Source organism: Sciurus carolinensis, chromosome 8 (genome assembly GCF_902686445.1).
Source record: "Sciurus carolinensis chromosome 8, mSciCar1.2, whole genome shotgun sequence".
Lineage (NCBI taxonomy): Eukaryota > Metazoa > Chordata > Mammalia > Rodentia > Sciuridae > Sciurus > Sciurus carolinensis.
Genome location: NC_062220.1, coordinates 105,990,508 through 106,013,591, shown reverse-complemented (window position 1 = coordinate 106,013,591; position 23,084 = coordinate 105,990,508). Strand labels below are relative to the sequence as shown.

The following is a 23,084-nucleotide window of genomic DNA, read 5'->3' as shown; positions in this document are numbered from 1 at the left end:
CTGGCCCTTCCCCTTTCTGTCTTTGCTTCCTGGTTGCCAAGAACAGAACATTGTTCCTCTACCAAGTCCTTCTGCCATGATGTTCTGCCTTACCTTGGCCCCAGAGCAATGGAGTCAACTGCCTGTGGACTAAATCTCTAAAAACTATGAGCTCAAAATGAACTTTTCTTCCTTTCAGTTCTTGTCAGGTATTTTGGTCAAACAACAAAAAACTGACTAACACATATGGGTTATACTAGCTTTTAAGACTGGCCTGAGAATCCAGTTGCTTTTCTTGTTTTTTTTTTTTTTTTTTTTTATTGAATCTGTAGAACATATTGCTCCATACTTACAAATGAATACTTTCATTAGAAATGAATATTTGAATAATGCTAAGTTTTTAAAGGAGACTATATCAAAATAAAGAACAAAGGAAAAGACATAAGAATATGTAGTAAAACTGCTCTTATTATTTATTAACAATTGATTTAGACTAACTTTTCTGCAAAAATAATCCCTATTAACTATTAATTTTTTTAGGTAAGCAATGATGTTTATAATTGGAGGTAACAATGTATTTCTACCTGCCATGCTGTTAGACTCTCATGGATGGAAATGTCCCTGGCTAGTTTTTTTCTGTTATCTTGTCCCCTAGAGTTGACCTGAATTCTAAGTTTCTTGCCATTGGGATTATTTACCTTGAATCTGATTTCTTTTTCACCATAGTTCCCAGTATCCCTGATGACAAGTGTCATATTAAAGACTGATGGAGGTGGAGGGAGATTGTATTCTGCTTCTACTGATTTCAATATTCTCCTCAAGCTAAAACCAATTAATTGTTCTGCAAACTTTCTATTTAAAGGCTAGACATATTAACACAGATTACTGTCAAACCAGATCTGTAAAAATCACTGAAATAAATCATTCCCCTCATTGAATGCATAATGGATATTTACATACTTCACTGCTTCTGCACAAACATGAGGCACAATAATAAAAAATAATATTGGCCATCATTCAAGAGTCTGCTAAGTCTGATCCAATCATGAGGAGTGTAACTGTCTGATCAGGTAGGCATCAGTCCCTGTCTTATTGGGAATGAGACCGGCAGCACATCCTTCAACTGGGAGCTCTGTATCTTTCCCAGGTGATTCCCTCAACCCAAGCAATAGTCAAACCCTGGGAACAACTGAGAAATCAAAGCACATGGGAACAGCAGGAAGCGAGAAGGAAACAGTGTGATCAGAGATGAGAAAAGAGTGCAGGAATGAAAAGCGTTAAAATATAGGGTCAAAATGTAGCACAGGTTCTGAAGTCTATTCCCATTGGTCACACATGGGTTGACAGATGACTTGAAACAGAGGCCAAGAGTGAGGACCAGATGGGATAGAAGGAGAATGGCAAAGAACAACAGGACTGTGCCTACAGAAAGGATTCAGCTTGACCTAGACACCCGTGTGGATATTTGGATGGTACCCTAAAAGTTCCTTCCTAATGGGAATGACCTAATGAAAAGAAGCATTTCCCTATTACTTAGTAGAACTTACTACGTTTCTGTCCTTTAGTAAAACTAAATTAGTTCTAGGGGACACAGGGGAGAAGGCAGAATCCCTCCAGATGTGTTATGACCTGAAAGTGTGGTCAGTTGCTGTGGCCCATCCTGCACTGTGATGTTTGACCACTGCCATGGCAATATTGTGATGTGGCACTTACCTTTGCATTCACTCACTCATCATTACTCAGCAAATCATCATCAAACCATCTCAGAGAGATGCTGGGAAGGCAGCAGTGACCCTCTTCATAGATTTGCCTTGGCTCTTGAAGCAGTAGCAATTATGCATCTTTTGTTCAATTGTCACCAAGCCAGGGCATGACTTTTAAAATGCTGTAGGTGGGTTTTTCAATTAGAATTCATTTCTTTTTCTGAATTTTAAAGGCCATGGATACTAGAACATTTCCATTGACTTGCAGTAGGAAAAACAACAAAAGATGTATGCATCCCCATTCTCTTGTCACTCATGCCTTCAGAAATGGCACATTGCCACTAACTCACCTGGGCTTTGGAGATGGTGGCCAGGATCCGGGGCATGGTGGTCATCAGCATGGTGCATAGGCCAAAGATAAAGTTCAATGAGATGTAGGAGATAAAAGCCACATCTGAACTGGAGAATATTCTGGACATCAGATACATCCATGGAAGTGTTGCATATCTGAAAAACAGAGTGAAAATTTATGTTTATTCTCCTACATTTATTTTTATAATGACTGAATTACGGATGCAGTTTTATTGACCTGGTAGTGATTTTCTGCACATAGTTAACAAAAACACACTTCATGTAATACATCTCATGGTTTCTAAAAGACAAAGTGCTCTTCCTAAGGCTTCTGAGGACCCTGAATATAATAGAAAGAGCACTGCTTGGGTTGGTTAGGGGCCAGGACCCTTCCCTTTCGGATCTGGGGTGAGTCAGCTGACATCCCCCACCAGCTCTTCCCCCAAAGGAACACTTCTTTGTTACCTGTCTCATCATTAAACTAGAAATAATGCTTATTTGTTACAGTAAGAACTGAAAGATAATCAGAATATAAAAAGCCACAGTGCTCTACATAAATATGGCATAAAGATAAAAACTAAAAGTTTCAATTACACAGTACATTGCAGGGTGAGCACTATGCTGTCACTTCCACAGTGCCCTCTAGTCCTCCATACACACCCCAACAATGTGAAAGGTGGCACTCTGAGCATCTTTTTCCAGGTAGAGCAACCAAGAGTCAACACCTTGGTCAAACTTCCAGAGCTGATCACACATGAGTCTGGCATGGGGTTCATTTCTACATGCACCAAAGCTGAGTAGCAAGGGATACTGCTAAATCCTAAGCCCTGGAAGCAATCCCTGTGAGCTTCTGATGACATCTAGAACTAAAAGTTCACCCATGCCCCTAAAATGAAATCTCTCATTTTCTTCTTTTTCTTTTCTTTTTTTTTTTTTTAACTCATAATCTTAAAACTGGGTTTCATTCATGGCCAGCTTCCTTCATTTTCCTTCTGTCACAGCAAAATGGTGTCACTGTGGTACACCCTATATTAAAGGAAACTGGCACTTTGAATGATAGCTCCAAATATCAGCAGAGAAGCTACTTATTTTAAATCATAGCATTTCCCATAAGATTCATATATCCAGAGTCCCTGGGTGTTCTCCGTACACTGAATGTAAACACATCACTGTTTCCTTATAGTGACTGTTTAACCTGAAATACTTCATTGCCTTTAATGTCTAAGTTTTTCTTAATACGTTATCTAGTGAGACTGAAATGATGTGAAATGCTAAGGCCTCAAGATAACTATTATTTTAGTTATACTTACCTTTTCAAAGGAAAGCTATGATAGTGGAAGGGATTCCTAAGTTAAGAAATACATTCTTATATTTTGGAAAATGTTTGGAATATTATATATAAAATCATATAGTATCTCAGAAACTTCACCCAATAGCAGTCTGCATCCTACTTTGAACATGAAGAAAATTATTTGAGCACATGAAGGAGATAAGAGCCATAAAACAATTGTTCTGAAATAGTTGCTGTATAAAATAATTAAGTTAAAGCAAAATAACTACCAAAAGAAATAAACTGTTACTTTTCATTTCTTCAAATTGTCAATATCTCTGTCTGAAAAAAAGTACCACAGAGAAGAATCAACCCCTGCCCCCACTCAAATACACCAGATACCCACTCTTTCTCCTTTATTGTCTCTTCTGGGGCAAAAATCAAGTGCTATGCCCTTTTATCTGACTTCGTTGAGAAGCACATAAAATCACAGTATTGAAAGTATTTTTACAACTGACATATAAGCAATAGAAGCATGTGAGTCAAATTTGGGGGTAGCTTTAATTGCCATAAAATTTGTTCTGAGAGTGAACAAAAAATTGTCCTAACTTAAAACTACTGTTTCAAACTCTGTGTTATAGAACAACACGTAACAGATTGCTTTTCTTTTCCACATGACAGATTTTTTAATAACTGAAAATAACCATTTTGGTCAGCATATGTCTCCACTACAAAAGACCAGATCTCTCTTTGTTCCTTGTAAAACATGATATCCAGCCAGCTCTCTCTGTTAAATTTGGCAAAGTGGGGTTTAGGGGAATTGGGGAAAGAGGCTCTGCACTGAGCATCTGATATGGTCAGCATGGCACAAAGCACTGCAGGATCACCACCCTCTTTGATCAGCATCTCTGCATTGGAGGATGGAATCTAAGAATGCCTCTCTCCAATCTACTAGAGGGACTAATCCTCGCCTGGAAACTAGACCCCGCTCCACTGGAGATCTCTCAGAATCTGTACTTTGTTATCGTTACATAAGGTTTCCATACTGGGTTATGTCGTTTAAATATTTGACAAGTAGATCAAAGCATTGTCTAAGAAGAGAGAGAAAGAGACAAAGACATGGTCTAAATGATGCCACCAGGGAGCTCCTATCGCTACATTAATGAGCAGCCTTTGAGCGTGGTTTTCAGCCAGTGATGATTCCACCACATCACTTTCTTTTTAAACTACATTTTCATTAGTTACCTTTTGAATATTTGGTTGAAATTAACATATTTGCAGCTCCAGTTCCCTTGTCTTTTGCATTTTTTAAGAGAAAAATTAAATTGGCTATAGAACATAAATTATTTTGGGGGGAACCCTACCTTGGCTTTTCATATTCCATGATATTTTATTAAAATATAATGTATCATTATAAGGGTTTTAGAATTTGCTGAAGATTGGTGTACTGCTGAGTAGCTTTCTTGAATTTATGGCAGGGTACTGGTATCACATCCCCTCTTTGAAAACTGACCCCTTCCCTACATTGTGTGAATTTCCCAAGACACCAAACAGGATTCTGTGACTTCATCTTTGTAATCATTCGGCACTAAACATGCCCCAAATATGTTCTGGAGTTTCAATTATTTTATACAAGCTAGACTGTCTTTTATTTCAGAGAATTTTAGGTGTTATTTTCCTCTTTTTGATAACCCTCCCCCCACACACACACCATAGTTTATCAAATTTTACTTGAAAATGAAAGAAAAAAATCATGACTGGGTATTTGCACTTTGCTATTTGCTAGAGAATATCTACTCATTTATCCCTGCCCTTATTTTCTCAGATTCCAATTCATTGCATGGTCCTCCCTCATGCCTGAATGTGTTCTTAGGTTCCAGCTGATTCTGGGACTCAGCCTTCCTTGAGATTGTTCTTGATCTTCTGGTACCTACAGGTCCTTGTAGGGACAAGAGTGAGTCACCTCTGCTGCCCTCCTCATCCAGACATGGCTGGGGTGCACAGAAGATGCAGCTCTCCAGACTCAGGCTGTCTCTGCTACTTCACCCATAGTGGTGGGTCAGTGGTTTCAGAGATTTGCATTGGGATAGCTGTGCTCCAGTGAGAACTAAGGACCTTTTAAATCTGAATTACTCCATGACTAGATGCTACCCTGTGAACTCCTTTTTTATTGAAAGTTAGTCCAGATGGCAAATACAATCTGACTTATCTTTTGCATCTTCTTAGTCCTGCAAACCCAAGAATTCTGAACATTAAGTTTGTAATAGAAATTGTTTATCAACAGATCTGTGAGTCTCTAGAACTTCTTTAAAATATGTAATTCTATATATAGGGAGAATTCCTAACTTGGTGCAAATTCTTAAAGGAGTTAATAATCAAATTTATGGTTAGTAAAATTTTCTTTAAACATGCTTATAAGAGTTTCTAAACATTTGACTTTACATTTATCTTAATTTTTGAAATCTGCACCTCTAAAATTCAAAATGATTTTATAGCAAAGTCCATTTTACTAACACTGTAAGAAGACACAATGACTTATCTACTTGATAGGATCAATACAATGAAAATCAGACCATATACACATATAGTTCTTTATATATGAGCTCATAAATTTCAAATTGAATATAAAAAACATGTCTACTAAAAGCATGTTTTATGGAAGAAGTCACAGTATCTCCAGAAGAGTAAAATAATTCCAAGGGTAACAAAAATAGCTAAAGTTAATTTAATTAGACTCTGTACCACTCATTATCCATATTATTTGCAGGAACTATCCAATTTAATCTTTATAGCAACAGAATTTGAGTTTTACAGGGAATACTGAGGCTTAGTGAGAAGAATTAATATTTCCAAGTCCACAGTATTAGAGTGTGCCAATATCAATATTCCTATTACAATTTCTTGGTCCTCCCACATTATCTTTCCACCTATCCATCCAACAATTCATTCATTGATCCATTCATCTGATAATGATGCATACTTCTTCAAATAAAACTCTATCACCTAATTCGATGTTCTGAAAAATCTCAAATCACTGATATAATAAATATGTAAAAATTATTTTAGTTAAAATTAGGCTTAAATTAAGCTGAATATTTTGTTTCAAAACAGGGTTGAATTACAATAAAGTAAGTATATTAATTATTTCCCTACAAGACAGTATTTCTTACATACCTAGCCTGTAAGTAAATACATATGCTGGCCACATAAGACATATATTTCTGATACAAGATAGGCATAATTTGGGGTCCACTAGTAATGAGCCTGATTAGTATTACGTGAGAAATTTGTACAATGACTTGCTATTTGTGCTATTTTTCCTCTGAGAAAAAAGTTCTAAGTCAGGCAAAACATTTCCCAACTACTAACATTATAGGAGAGGGAAATATATGCCAGACAGAGTTTCACAAGAGAATCTCCTCAAATGCAATTTCAGAGCTAACTGGATTATGTATTTGAGACCACGATTAATGTCAAAGTGAGAATAACAGAGAATCCATTTCCCATTGCACGAGTTTGTCAAACAGCTTGAGGGCCTTTCTGAGACAGGGCCAATGCCATCTTCATTATGACCGTGTCACCTTTCCTCCCTCCACAGGGCATTCATCATCTTGCTCAAGCTTGTTTGTTCAGTGTCCCTTTGTAGAAGCAACATAATTGCTCAGGAGGAGAGAAAATCATGAAGCCAACAGCAGGTTCAAAGCCATCCTGAGGGTTTTCTCTTTCAGAAAACAAACCATAATTTTGCAGCAGTGTTTCTCATCACATACCCGAAAAGTGCCAGCAGGAGGGCTGTGGCCGCCAAGTTCTCACGGAAAGTGAAAGCTGTTAACTGGAAGGCGGTAATAATGGCGACACACAGGCAGACAGAAACCAAGTAAAAGAGCTGAGAAAATAAAAAGAAAAAAGGGAGACATGTTGCATCAGATGGTCATGTTATATGTATCATTATCTACCTACCTCCAATGTTCCTGTGAACTTCTGCTGAAACAGAAGTTCCCATTTCACACATTACAAGACTTACTGAATAATTTGTCCTGGAGAGTCAGGAGAGTCACCGTTATGGGCCGAGTTATATTCCCCCAGAATTCAGCTGTTGAACACCCAGGACTTCTGAATGTGACTGAATTCAGAGGCAGAACTTCAAAGAGGGATTTTGCTCACATGTGAAGCCTGGTCCCATGTGTGCCCTTATAAGAAGTGGAAATCAGCACACAGATACACAGAGGGATGAACCCATGAGGACACAAGAAGATGCCATCCTCAAGCCAAGGATAGAGGCCTCAGAGAAACCAACCCTGCTTCTTTCAGACTTCCAGACTCCAGGACTGTGAGAAGATAAATTTCTAAGTGCTCAGTCTATGGTATTTTGGAGTATGGCAGCCCTAGCAGCCTGGCAGAGTCAGTTCTACCCACCTCCTTTTGGAAAAGTCAAGGAATCTAGTCACTCTCCAAAAAACATGGCTCTACCCACACGTGGAACAAAGAGCAGACACCTTATTCTGTAAGGTACTCCCACAGGACAATAACCAGGGCACTTCATAGGTGCTCTCAATACCCAGCACCTATTCTTTGGAGGCCTCTGACTAGAGAGCTCTTCTCATTCTCACCCATGTGGCTAATTCCCACTTACTTTTCAGATCTCAGCTTAAATTTTACTTCCCCCTTTGACCTCCCAATTTAAAGTTATCCTCCTCCCTTTGCCCTCTTTCATTTTCTCAATTAATCTATTTATGAGCCCCTATATCTAGTGCCTTTATTTAGTGCTTTTCTCCTTCTTCCCATTAAACTATAAGCTCTATGAGAGGAGACATTCTCTAAATTATTCATGGCTTTAGGACCAACAATTATGTCCACCTGGGTGACTAAAATAGCCTACCATAGTCTGAGTGGCTGATAAATAACAGAAATTTACTGCTCACAGTTCTGCAAGCTGGGAAGCTCAAATTCATGGCATCAACAGATTCGTTTTCTGGTGGGGGCCCACCCACATTCTGCTTCATAAATGATGCATTTTCACTGTGTTTTCACATGGTAAAACTATAAAGAGATCTCTCTGAGGTCCTTTCATAAAGGCACCAATCCATTCCAGAGGGCTCCACCTGCATGACTAATCACCTCTCAAGGTCCCACCTCCTAATACGATTACATTGGCTATTAGGTTTGAAAGTTGAATTTTGGGGTCATGTAAATATCCAGACATACTTTGACACATAGAAGGTCCTCAAAAATATTCATTTAATGAGTTATCAAATAGAACAATCAGGGAATGGAATGCATAAAGGTAAAAGAAAGAGTAAACTAAGAAATAATAAATCTTCCCTGTCCTGAAACTCCAAGGACAAACATCATAGGTGAATAAGAGCCACACTAAGTGTGAGGAATAAAGAGATTGTCAATTAAAGAAGTCGGAAAGGGAAAACCCTAGGGTTTGGAAAACTTTGAATGCTCTCCGGGGTCCTGGTCCTATGACTTGGTGCATCTTCCCTTTCTCTGTGGATGGTGAGTCCATTAAACACCATGAATGGGAGATGTGGGACAGGAAAGTGACTCCTGGCTATTTGCTTTGTGGTACTAAAACAAATTGAACAGGAGGTAAAATCAGGCACCAAAATGCCTGCACTGTAGCAACCAGATGTATGATCTCGGATGAATTACTTCCTCTCTCCTGCTTTCAAGCACTCCTTGGTACAGATGAGGGCATCCCAGCACCAGCATTATTTGGTCTTGTTTGAGATTCATAAACCACCTTGAGTGCCAACTAAAAGCAGACCTTGAAGACCTATCCACACCTAGAGAACACAATCTTGCAAGATAGCCCTTGGGAATATAGGGAAGGGTCCAGATAATTACTGCCACCAGGTAGGTTTGGGGAAAATCAAGATCAAGGTGAGGTAACTTAGGTGTGACCCACATAAACTGTACTTTTAAAAACTCTAAGTTATATGATCAAAAAGAAACAAATTTGCTAAATTCTAAGCCAGCTCAACGGAATAATCACTACATAAGAGCAATATGTTAATGCATCAGAATCTGCACAAAATGTAATACAACTGGTGTAGAACCTAGTGAAGGGCAATTACTCAGCAAAAGTTAAGCTTGTCCTGCCTTCCACTAACATAAAATTTCCCCAAATCATAGGATGAGTCCTATTTATGAAGGTATGAGGACAAAATTATCACATTGCTCTAAAAAGGGCAGGCCCACTGTATAAAAATGAAAGTGACTATTGACCATCAAAGATCACTTCTATCATAGAAGATGCACCTTCTGAAGCAAGATAAATGTCTTGAACTCTAGGGAACAGCTCAACAATGCATCTGTTATTGTCTTTTGCAAGACTGCAGACAATGATCTGAAGGTTTTCTAGTGGTGAACTGAATTCCTACAAGAAATACTAATAACTGCTGTATAAACAAGGGAATGAAGCTCACACCTCCGTGGGAGGTGCTTTTAAGCATGCAGATGACAGATCTTTTCTAATTATTTATTAGTTACCCCATCACCCACCCTTTCAAAACAGCATATTTAAGGTAATTATTTATTTATTTCTCTAATAAGAAACTTTGCATTTCTGGTCTGGCTCTTCTTTTCCCAGTGTGAGATTCCAGCCTGAGTCTTTGCCATATGAAGCAATCCTACATGATAGATAATGACCAGTAAAGGTGACTTGACCTGAAATGCTGTCACCAATAAAATGATCCCTCCTTTTGTAGATAGTCCTCACTGATAAAGGCTTCCTATTCCTCACCCTCACACACACACATTAAACAGATCACTAGTATAGAGGCCAACAGGATCGCATCCCAAATCCTACCATGTCATACAGGAAATGAGTGAACCAGTAGGTCCTGTAGCCAAGGCCACTTATGTGCTGCAACCTCTTGGCACCGGTCACCCTGTCCCTCACCACAGAGCTGCCAATTGATGCAGACAGGATAGAGAATCCCAGCACAATGCAGAGGGCAACACCACACTGCCGGATGCTCTCCAAGCTGTAGGCAAAAAAAAAAAAAAAAAAAATCTTGTTGAATTTAGAGGAAGAAGAGGGGTCTTCTTTCTATTTAAAAATCAGGGATGATATCAGTCAGGCAGAATAGCTAAATATAAGAATTCTCTCATTAAATCCCCTTGACCACTTTTAGAGACATAGATTATTGTTCAGAATTTATAAGACATAACTGAGGAGCACAAAGTTGGGGGGCAATTTCACAAGAAAGACAACCCCAGAATGTCATTCAAAATACAGTGTGGACTTTGCCCATATTGGGATTCTTTGTTCTATAGCAGCACCTGCCAATCAGGGATATTCACGACAGTGCCACATCTTACAGGCCCATCTCCAAATTTAGTTGCTTAAAATACCAAAACAATTTTGCAAATGGTCAAGGTGCTATTGTAATTACACACACTGTACACTTGGCCATATTTTTCAACTGGAAAATGACTCATGTTCTTTTGTCCAGACAAGTGCTGCCTCGTTTTCTCTGTTCCACCTCTGGGAACAGCAGTGCACAAATGGTCTTTCAGGTGTCCAACATAATGAAACATTTCACCACCAAACATCCGCTGGGCCATGCCTTCTTTTCCAACATGTCTTGTTCTATAAAAGATGTCAACTAGCCCACTTCTGGAACTCTAGGCAGGTGTCAGAGACTGTTAAAGGTAGAATCCTAAAAATCAGTACTTGAATGAGAGGACACACTGCAACTCATCCTTCCTGTGATGGCAATGATTTGAGGAGAGAATGCCAATTAAGCATATTGCATTCTCACCTTGGTAGGTCAGAGCAAGTGCATAAATAGTATTTGTTATCAATTTTTAAATAAAAGTTTGTCAAACAATATGGAAAGGGAGATGGAGAAAAGAGAGAAGATGGGCAGAACTATATTTAGTAGTAAGACAGAGGAAACTAACACTTAATTTTCTACCCAAAAAAGCTGGAGCTTTAACACCTGCCCCCGCTCCCACATGATGCCCCATTGGGACTGTGAGGAAAGTCTCACATGAAAAATATCCAGGGAGACACTGTTATATAAACATATCAGAATGCCACATTTATGATTTTAAACAAAAAAGTGTCTTGGAAGATGTGCAGTCCCATAAGCTGTGGGAAACACATCCCCTTAGGATAATGTCTGCTTAGAAATACAGCTGCATGATATTCTCATCCATTTTAAGCTCAAAGAGATGACCCTTTTAATAATCACTTTCCTCCCACTTTGCAAATAGATGCCCCGTCCCTGTGCCACTAACTACATGTGTCAACTTCTCCCAACAAATGTCAAAAATGGATCGAAATCACCACTAAGAGACTCAAAGATGTTTTTTCATACTTGGGGTCCTCCCATCATTCCTTCAACTCACATCTTGTCTTCATTCAGCAAGGCTCCTCCATATGGGTGACTGTAGAGTGTAATTCCTGTGAACAACATATTGAAAAGTGAATCTTCTGATGCATGGTGACACACAGACCACCTCCAATTCACACAGAGTCTCCTTGTCCACAAGACATCTCCTATATGCTTTACCCAGGCCTCAGTTCATTAGCAGTAACAAACGGCAAATTCTGTCATATAATTCAGCTAGTGCGGCGTGCTGGGATTTTTGCTGTAGCTGCCCTTGTTAAACATAACTAGGAAGAAGTATAAATGAATTATATACCAGATACTATGCTCATGTTATATTTTATTCTTAAATGCCATATGTATCTCAGTACTAAAGGAATATACCATTCATATTTTATGGTGAGGAAACAGACTCAGGCTAAATAACAATATTCTGAAGGAGTCATCTGATAGAAACCAGGCTGATATTCAATTCACTTCTAGATCAAGCCAGGTCTAGACAGATAGAAAACTTGAGTATTTCCTTTTCCTTGGTGCAATTTTTATTTTAGAGTTGTCCTTGGCTTTGTTTACTTCCTCAGGCTTATACATTAGTGCAATGCCAGCAGCCAATGTAGAGAAACTGCCATAAAGTTATCGAGTAAAAGGATTTCATTTAAAAAGTTGTTCATAATATCACGCAGCATGGTCTCCCTCCTCTAGCAAATCCCAGTCGATACTGTATCAAGAACTCCATAACTTCAGGCAAATGGTTTGTGTTTCAACTTAAAGACACTGTGAACTCTAAGAGTAATTGGGCTTCCTTTTTCTAATTGATTGTTTTAAATGTTTGTAGATAAATTTTGGCTTGAATGTGGAAGCCAATGCAGTAAACACAAAATCCTTGCTCTATTTCATGTAGTAACTTCTGTATTTTTCTTCTCCTTTCGACTCACTTTTAATTTATCCTATTGCCTATATATTTTGCATTCCCTTAAGGAGGGGACATCAAATTCTTACTTAAACAACCACTGGGTATAAGTAAAAATAAACAAATTAAAAGGAACACTTAGAACAGACCAAAGCACTCCAAATTCCCAACAGTTTTGCCCCCAGACATCTTGACTTCTGTCTGTTTGCCACCTGCTCTCCTCTTCAAGTTGACCATAGCCTTTTTATTTCCTCCATTGTGGACTCAGCCATGCACTGAAGGAAGCTCTGAATCATAGCAGAAAGAGCAATGGGAACTATTCATTCAGCAAGTCTCCTGTATAGTTTTCTAGAACAAGTTCCACAGTTATAAATTAATATTGTACAGATATGCTGCCCTGGCTCCCAGTGGGTGGGTCCAATGTTTGCTGTGTGGATTTCTAGATCATCACAAACAGTTTCATGGAGAGGGCTCCTTGCCTGTCTGGATTAGTAACATCCCCCAGTCTTCCTCTTCTCTGCCTGTCTTTCACATAGGGTGACTTCTGGCCTCACTCTTTACAGTATTTTCCAGCTACCATGCTTTTCAGTTAAAAGTCTGACTCATAGGCAGCAAGCCTTTCACTTGATGAGGAGTCTGACAGAGACCAATCCTACCATACAAAAGTCATACAAAAGTCAGCAGACCTTAGAAGTGCTTACACAAAAAGAGATCCTGCCAGGCACAGCAGGTGTCCCTCTGGGTGCAGCAGACAGGGGGAGTATTTTTGCTATGTTGCATGGTATAACAGAGTCTGCATATGAATGAGAGTACTCTAGATTACAGAGAACTCAGAAAAGTGTGGTTAGCCAATGAAGGTCTGGAAATCATATTATTTTAGAAACAGGAGAATATCGGAATTATTAAACTAGAAAATACACACATACACATATATCTGTGACAAGAGGAAACTTGGAAATGTCTTCAGAGAGCTAAAACATCATCATATATCAGAGGAAACAGAACTAGTGTAATATTTTGAAAGGAGAAGTGGGTCCAAAGGGGAAAATTTTTTTAAATATAGTGAAAGATAAGATTAGAGAATGGGAAGCTCAAATCCTGGGGAAGGGAAAGGGTCGGATATTGAATTCAGTCATGCAGCCAATAATTTACTCAATTATAAAGCAACCCCAGTCAGAACTCTGAAAATGAAGGCTCAGTCGAGGTCAGTTTGGCGAACGCCTGGATGACCTGGGAGGAGGACATGCCCAGATTCCATTAACAGAGGGTATAGAAGCTCTGTACTCTTTCCAGAACTTTTGCCTTATGCATCTTTCCATTTTGCCTGTTCCTCTTGACTTGCATCTTTAAAATAAAACTGTTATTGTAAGTTTATTACCTCTCGAAATTCTATGAATTATTCTAACAGATAATCAAACCTGATGAAGTCATGGGCTCTCCCTATTTATAGGCAATCAGTCAGAAGTGCAGATGGTCTCAGGACACTTGAAGTGTAGCTGGCATCCAAAGAAACAGCAGTCTTACTGGGCATCACAACCTTTGGGTTTAACAGGCATAACTGAGTAAACCAATGGCTGAATCTTAAATTCAGTCCCCTCTCATCTCCCAGGGGTAGGACTGACCCAACATCCCCACTCCTTCATCATATGCTTATTATATTTTTGAATCTGCCTCCTTGGATCGCTCCAAAACATCATTGACCTTGACTTCTGAAGTCTGTGATAATTCCAGATGTTCAATGGCAGAACTGAATTGCAGTGTATCCAGCAAGGAATTGAACAGAGCACCCTCCATAGCTGGATGCTTCTCCTCACATAGCAGAAATGTGGACCTGGCCAGAAGACTCCTTCTGTGCCCTTTGCACCCCACCTCCTCATGTTTCCCTTGGGTCTTCTCAAGCCTGCCTTCAGCATCATGAATATATCCTATACATCTCCCCACATGCTGCAGTCATGTGAAGTCCAAAGCAATCTTCATCAGCCTAGGGATGTTTACCTCCTTCCCACCTCTGTGAACCTCCCCATCATCCCCTGCCCTTGGTCACCCAGACTCAAAAGTAAAAGACTCCTCATCTGTCCAGTCTTCTTTCACCCCACATGTTTTAGAGGTTTCCAGTTCTGTCACTTCCTCCTCACCTCCACTGCACAACACCCCTGCCTGGACAGCCCTAATTTACATCACCTTTCAGCTAGCCTCTCCCCAAGTTCATCATCTACTCCCTTCTCAGCAGCCCTAGAGAATTTCCAAGAAGTAGTAGAAATAAACATATTCTTTAGACACAAATGTCCCTTACAATCAAATCCCAAACTCTTACGTTATTACTCTCCCACTGATCGCTTTAGTAAAACTGGATTACTACCACTTTGGTAATTTGCAATTGTAGGCATGTTTACCTTTTCCTTAAACTTTTTTTATATTTTCTACACAAGTGACATCTGACTCCAATCTCATGTTTTTTTTTTATTTTTTATTTGTTCTAATTAGTTGTACATGAGAGTAGAATACATTTATACATTCTGATAGATCATATATAAGTGAAGTGTCATTTCTCATTTTTCTGATTGTACATATTGTAGGATCACATCGATCATGCAGTCTTATATGCATATAAAATAATAATGCCTGTTTCAGTCTACTATCCTTCCTACCTCCATACCCTTTCCCCTCCCTCACTCCCCTCTATCTAATATAAAGTAACTCTAATCTTCCTTAGTGCGCCCTCCCCACATACTTATTGTGAATTAGCATCCGTATATCAGAGAAAACATTCGGTCTTTGGTTTTTCTGGGTTTGAATTACTTTGCTTAGGGTGATATTCTCCACCTCTGTCCAGTTACCAGCAAATGCCATAATTTTATTCTTCTTCAAAGCTAAGTAATATTCCATTGTGTGTGTGTGTATATATATCACATTTTCTTTATCCATTCATCTGTTGAAAGGTACCTAGGTTGGTTCCATAGTTTAGCTATTGTGAGTTGAGCTTCTATAAACATTGATTGACTGCGTCACTGTAGTATGCTGATTTTAAGTCTCTAGGTAAAAACCGAGGAGTGGGGTGGGATAGCTGGGTCAAATGGTGGTTCCACTCCAAGTATTCTGAGAAATTTCCATACTGCTTTCCATAATGGTTGCACCATTTTGCATTCCCATCAGCAGTGTATGAGTGTACCATTTCCCTGACATCCTTGCTAATATTTCATGTATGTTTTATGAATTGAACTTCCTTTATAAAAAATCAAATGTTTTACATCTTTCTGAAAAATATTTTTAGGTGTAGATAGACATAATACCTTTTTATTAATTTATATTTTATGTGGTGCTAAGGATTAAACCCAGTGCCTCATACATCCTAGACAAGCACTCTACCACTGAGCTAAAATCCCATCGCTTCTTTCAACCTTTATTGAAGTACAGCTGACAAATAAAAAATATATAAAGACTGACCTCAACTTACAGTGGCTTAACTTTCAATTCTTTAACTTTACAACAGTGTAAAAGTAATATGCCTACTTCATACTTCAGTGTAAATCACACTTCAAATTTTAAATTTCAATCTTTCCTGAACTAATGAGGTGTAGTATGATCCTCTTTCATGATGCTGGGCAGTGACAGAGAACCTCAACTCAGCCAACCACACAATCACAAAAGAAACAACTAATCCTTTACAGTGTACTATAATACAATGTTATGATATTTAGTAGACTAGTTGTATCATATGCATTTCCCACTTAACAACATTTTCAACTTACAATGGGTTTATCAGGATGTGACTTCATCACTAAGTCAAACAGAATACATGTTTAAAGTGCACAATGTGATGTTTTAATGTTTGTATACATTGCAAAATGATTTTTGTAGTCAAGCTATTACCATAGCCACTACCTCTTATACACTGCTGGTAGGAATGCAAATTAGTATAGCCATCATGAAAAACAATACAGAGGTGTCCCCAAAATTAAAAGTAGAATTACCACATGATCCATCAATCCTACCAAAGGACTGATGAAATTATATCCAATGGAAATAAAATCATTTCTATACTACCATGTTCAATGTAGCATTATCCACAGGGTCAAGATGTATAGGCAACCCAAGTGATGAATGGATACAGATAACATGGAGTATATGGGTAGAGAAAACATGGTATATGTAAAAGTAGATTTGCACATATGTATACACATAAATTTGTGTATATACACATACATACACATGGGAATATTATTCAATACTTTTTTAAATGAAATATGGATGAAAGGAGGATACTGTGCACAGTAAAATAAACCAGAAACAGAAGGACAAATACTGCATGATCCCACTCAAGTGGGATTTTAAAAAGTCAAACTCATTAAAACAGAAAGTAAAAGAACATACACCATGGTGACTATAGTCAATAACACTGTATTGATTAATTGAAACCAGTGACAGTAGATCTTCAGTCATCTTACCACTGCCCATACACACATGAAAGATGAATAAAATTGGCTGGAGTACAAGATGGGGAGAAAAGTAAGGGAAATGTGGCTCTCAAACACTGTTTATGCCCTGATTAACTTGTGAGCAGAGAAAGGAGCTGATATTCAAAAGTACAAAGATAGCTCTCCTTATTCATGGGTTCCACATATGAAGTTTCAATTAACCGTGACAAAAATATTTAGGAAAGATGTATCTGAACTAAACACGTGTAGACTTTTTCCTCTTGTCATTATTCCCTAAAATAGTACAGTATAAGAATCACTCATATAATATTTACAATGCATTAGCTATTATAAGTAACCTTGAGAGATGATTTAGGCATGGGAGGATGGGCCTCAGTATATGCAGATGCTACACCATTGCCATTTTATATAAAGGACTTGAGCATCGGCAGAGTTTGGTACCCATGGTGGATCCTGGAACCAATCCTCCACAGCTGCTAACAAACAACTACAAAAATTAACCTGTCAAGCATTGTATGCTATTTAGGAAATTGGGCTGTTCATATAAATTCTTCTAGAGCTACTCTATCATATCAGTATCATTACACCTTTTTCAGAAGAGGTGCCTGAAGTAAAGGTATTCAAGGAGCTTTCCAGAGTCTGACACTTATGACAGGCTGGGATTCAAACCTGGGGCTGCAGACACTACAACCTAGCTTCCTACTAGCATGTCATGGACCACTCTTCAACACAAATCCATACAGTGGCAAGGAGACATGCTGGAGGTCAAATGCCTCTACCCAGCTCATTCTGCAGTGAAAAGCTACAAATATTTTGTGGAGCATTCAATAAAAAAAAAATTTAATCTACCAAGGTTGAGTCTTTATTTGACCAGGTTGCATAAATATCTTTTCTTACTTTAGACCATTAAAGCCATTGTTGAAACACTGAAAACAGGGCTGTAATATTTGCTTTCTATGCCCTCATTCCTCTGTTATGAATTTATTGTCCTTCAGTATAGCACATTTCCTGGATTTGTCACTTTTTAGAGTTTTAATCTAGGAGGCGAGAGTACATCTGGTCTCCCATCTCTCTGGTGGAATGATTGACTGCTCCTGTGGATAGTAATTCCCCAACATGCCAGACCCTACTCTGGTTGTTTTCATAATACATTTTCTCATTCAGTAACCTGATGATAAAATTCTATGTTTAAAAGACAGTGTAATGTGTATGCATTCCTTTGCAAGTCAGCTTAGGGTATTCTAGAATGGTGGATTTCTATGGGAAAAAGGAACTCTATGGAATGGTCTGGCCTAGGCATACTAGAAGCAGCAACAGCAACAGGAACAGGAGTGTGGTATTTTTTTCAGGAGCACAAAACTGCTCCTGACATCTGAAAAGCAATGGTCCCTACTTCTCTCATCAATTCACTAAGCAATGTAAAGGGCAGTGAGAACAGAGCATCCACACTCAGAGCTACAACTGGGACCAACAAGATGCATGGCAAACAACAGGAAACCTTAGCTATGGCAGAGAGAGCAGCTGATATAGTTCATAAACTGAGCTTCAGTAAGGTCCCACTAATGACAGCATCCTGCCCCCATTTCCTGTCTTTTGCACATGGATATAAGGGTCCATGGACTCTGCTTCCACCTAGGTCTTAGAAGTATGAAGCTGCTGGTAAACTCTGCAAATTGCTACCTATAGGGGATCCTACTGGTCTTCCTGTTCTGTACTTGGTGCTCATGTCAGAATGGATATAGAAAAACATTCTGATATTGTTCTAGCTTAGGTGATAGAAATCTGGGCACTAGACATTAACTAACTGAGTTTTATCAGTGATCAAATAAAGATTTGATACTTTTTCTTTAACATGACTGAAAATTCATTTAACAAGCATCTCTCAAGCCCCCAATACCAGAGTGCACTGATGGGGCAGATAAGCAAGCCTTCCTTGGAGCTCAATATCCACCAAAGGCGAAAGCCCACTTATGAGACTATAAACATGGTTAAAGGACTCTATAAGGTAGCAAAAGAGGTTATTTGATAACCTGTAAGTTCACCAAGCGGAGCGTGTTCCATGAAACAGGGTGGAGAGGGAGTCACAATGCTTCTCAGGGAAGGGTCGAGTCTAAAGATGTGTGTGAACCTTCACGTGTGCAACAAAAGCACATTTCACAGGACTGGGCTTGTGGACTGCAGAGGCAGGACTGATGGGGCAGATAGATAAATATATACACGTGAAATATTCATGATCTTTTGGTTCATAAATACTGAGTCTTTCATTTTTATACTGCAATTTGGTTTACCGCTACATTAGATGTTTATGGAACACTAGTTATTATTTAGTAGCAGCTTTTCAGGCTTAAACATACCTGGAAATCAAGTTAATACCTTTTCCTCTTTCATAGGTATATCATAATTACACATAATAATGTATTTCATTGTTGCATATTTGTACACGCCCACAACATAACAACATTGGTGCTAACAGAATTTTGTGGGTGTGTTGCAAATAATGGAAGAAACTTGGAATTATATAAATAAATGATATGCGTTTGCATTTTCTTAAATATGGAAGTAATGAATGGAAAAGAACAAAGAAGACACACTGAGGAAGCATACTTTCACTGAAAGTTTTTAGGTTCCCCTAGGCTCCTGAGCAAGCAGCAGCAGGTAGGAGAAATCACACTGCGTGGACCCATTGTTACACATCTTCCCACTATAGTACCTTCTTTTAAAAAATAGCAAAACTTTAGAGATCAGAACTCCTTCCACAGATCCAAGGAGAGAGAGAGGAGGGTTTGTGACCTGTCTCATATATCATAAATCCTGTCAGATGCTTACTCCTGTGATGGGGCCTGCCATGGAGAAAGTACAATCCAAAGGACTCAAAGATGAAGGAAACTGAGTCAGAGGGAAATGTTAGTGACTAATTTGAGATGAAGCATAGTTGGTAGTAGAATGAGAGATACAACCTCAATTTTCTGGATTTCCATTTAATCAATTTTCTGTGAGACTAGGAAAATCATCTGCAGTCTTTGAAGTTCTCACTATAAAAACCACATTATTGCAATGAACAATCTCCATAATTGGGTTATTATTTTCATGGTACCATCTGCACTCAACACTCTATTTAGACAACAATGGCACTGTGAGAAAATCTTGGGTCTGATGATGCTGGTAAAATAACCAAGATATTTAAAGGAAAGGTCCATGGTTTCAACTCCACAATTGAGTGTGAGGTGCCTCTCATCTCTTCAGAATTCCTTCAAAGATTTTCAGAAATGATGTTTCAAAATGTTCATTTTGAGTACATTGGATTCATTTTTCTTTGTTTGATTATTCTTTTATTTTCTGGCTTTTCTTTCTAAGAATTGGCCCACGGTAATGTATAAATGTATAAAATTAGTTTTCTCATTTAGCATTCTTATTATGGCTACATCTGCTATGGTTTCTAGACACTGTACATTTGTCATTTGTAAAAATGCACATCTGTGCTTTTGTCCAATGTCTTTTATGAGAGCAAGACATTTAGCATGTCTCCAATTCAAGTAGTCACTTTCGGGTTCATTACTTTTACAAAATCTATATCTTTGGAAGTATTAGTGCGCAAAGGTCTATAACCATCTACACCGAAAGAAAAGACTTGCCTTGGCATCAATTGCCAGGAAAAGTTTGTGGTCTTTTAATTAACTCAACGTGAGTCATCAGTGAGATATATAAAAGTAAAAAAGTTAACTCAGTCAGACAGTATTAAGGGAAATACGTGAACTCCTCTTACTGAATGGCATTTTGATGGATTTCTCCCTCTCTTCCTCCTCTTAACCTCTTCTGGAAAAGTTGGTTTCTTTTCCTCAATATTAAAATTAATTATCACTCTCACTGAGTAACAGAAGCCAACTATAAAGCAGTCTGAAATTTTAAAATAGGGTAAAGAAAACAATTAAAATAAATTATAAGCTAATTCAAAAGCCATCAGAAGTAAACCCTGTTTGCATTTTGATGCTAATTATTTCTTTTCACAATTTTCTTTTTGCCTATACATTACTATTGAATTATATGCTATTTATATATCTTCTATTTTATGGATCATTCTTGACCTTCCATTAATTTTTCTCACATGTAAAATAAATACATTATCAATATGCTTCACTAGAACAAATCTTCACCGAGGTTCTTTCTTCATCCTGTAGATTCAATAGTTTTGTGATTTTCCCTTTGGTTAATACCTCAAATGGCTATCTTTGAGGGTTCTTCTTTACTAATAACAGATTTATAGTACATCTTTTGAGCCATGTTCTATATAAGGATATCTCTATGGCCTATTTACTTCATGGAAAATAGCGTCACTAGGTAGAGAATTTGGACTGCATGACTTTTTCCTTCTGTACTCCATAAATGCTACTCCATTACCCACAGGCTTTCAAGGTTGTGGGTAAGAAATCAGAGACCACACACATTCCAGTCCCTCCAAGATGAAGTAATCCCTGGTCCTCACTCTTATAGCTAAAAACCCCTGGGACATAACAGAACAAACATGCAAAAAACGTTTCTCACAGGTGTAAAGCTGGAGGTCTGTGACCAGGAGACTTAAAGAATACAGGGGTGAATTTCCTGAGTTTCCTTATTTCTTCCCATATATCCCAGAGAATGTACAACAGAAGCTTCCAAATTAGAACTGTCAACAGGCACAGAAAAGAGAAGTTCCAAGAAAGTAAAAGACACTGGAAAAAAATAAATGACTTAGCAGAAGAACACCATTTTAGCATTACCTACCCTACTTCAGCTAACCACTGAGAAAACTGTCCCCATCCTCTGCTGTTTCAGAAGATACCATGAGGAAGTTGATCTTCCACACCCTGCCCAACAGAGATAGTTGGCACAATGGTTGCTCCACTGGGGTGCAGAGGTGATTTGAGCCTCTAGCCCACCAAGTAATAGTGAGTCTTAATGAGGCAGAGTGAGGTGAAGTCAATCACCACTCCCCTTCAACACAGACCCCTGCCCATATCAAAAGGGATTAATGAGAATATAAGTCTCCATGTCCAACTGGTAGCAACTAGATTGAGCATGGCAGTGTGAAGCAGGGTTTAACCCATACTTTGGTTTCACCACCACCCTCAATCACTCAGTCAGCAAGATCCAGTAGGGTGTCCTGAGTGTCTAACCCAAACTGTCCTTGATAAGAGAGAAGGTCATGGGTACTAACTCCCAATCCCCAAGAGCTGTTGGATAGTTCCGTTATTGTCTTAGTCAGTTTTTATCATCTCTGTATCCAAAAATCACAAGAACAATTTTAGAAAAGGAAAAATTTCTTTGCTGCTCATAGTTCCAGACATCCCCGTCCATAGGTGACTGACTCCATTGCTCTGGGCCCAAGGTAAAGCAGAACATCATGGCAGAAGGGTGTAGAGAAAGAAAGCAGATTAGGAAATGGCAATCAGGAAGCAGAAAGGGAGTTCCACTCACCAGGGACAAAATATAAACCCTAAAGACACATCACCAGTGACCCACCTCCTCCAGTCACACCCTACCTGCCTCTTATCCAGTTAGTCCACATCAGTGGATTAAGCCCTTGATTAGGTTACACCTCTTAACCTAATCATCATACCTCTGAATGCTCTTGCACTGTCTCACACACGAGCATCTGAGGGACACTTCACATCTAAACCATAATATCTACACAGATCAAAGACTCCTGTTCTCAGGCTCATTCTCTCTCCTTATGGATCAGGTATTTATTCCTGAAGAGTTTAACTTATTTCATCAAAAGTAATGCAGGAAAAACTACCACACTTGCATTCATGGCTCCCAGGTTCATTTCATCCCTCTGTCCCATCATTGTAGCATGCAATGAGCACCACTGAGCCACTGTTTTCCTCCATGTGGCTTATGGCATCCTAGGGAGATGTGACCTTCAAGGGAATTCAGAAAGAAAAGTACTAACAGGGAGGAAGGAGGAGTAAAAACAAATTCACATGGAACCACAATAGCCCTCAAGTAACCAAAGCAATCTTGAGCAAAAAGAACAAAATTGGAGGCAACACACTGCCTGACTTCAATTGTACCATAAAAGCTAGAGTAACCAAACATTTTGGTGTTGGT

At 38.7% G+C, this 23,084-nt stretch overlaps 1 protein-coding gene across 1 annotated transcript in view; it reads right to left on the bottom strand.

Annotated features, from left to right (window-relative positions):
- Abca13 (ATP binding cassette subfamily A member 13) overlaps window positions 1-23,084 on the bottom strand; it is a 475,698-nt gene that overhangs the window by 113,217 nt on the left and 339,397 nt on the right. The window contains 4 exon segments of the mRNA XM_047562044.1: window positions 2,033-2,189; window positions 7,074-7,189; window positions 10,121-10,298; window positions 11,671-11,725. Coding sequence (XP_047418000.1) covers window positions 2,033-2,189; window positions 7,074-7,189; window positions 10,121-10,298; window positions 11,671-11,725 — 506 coding nt within the window.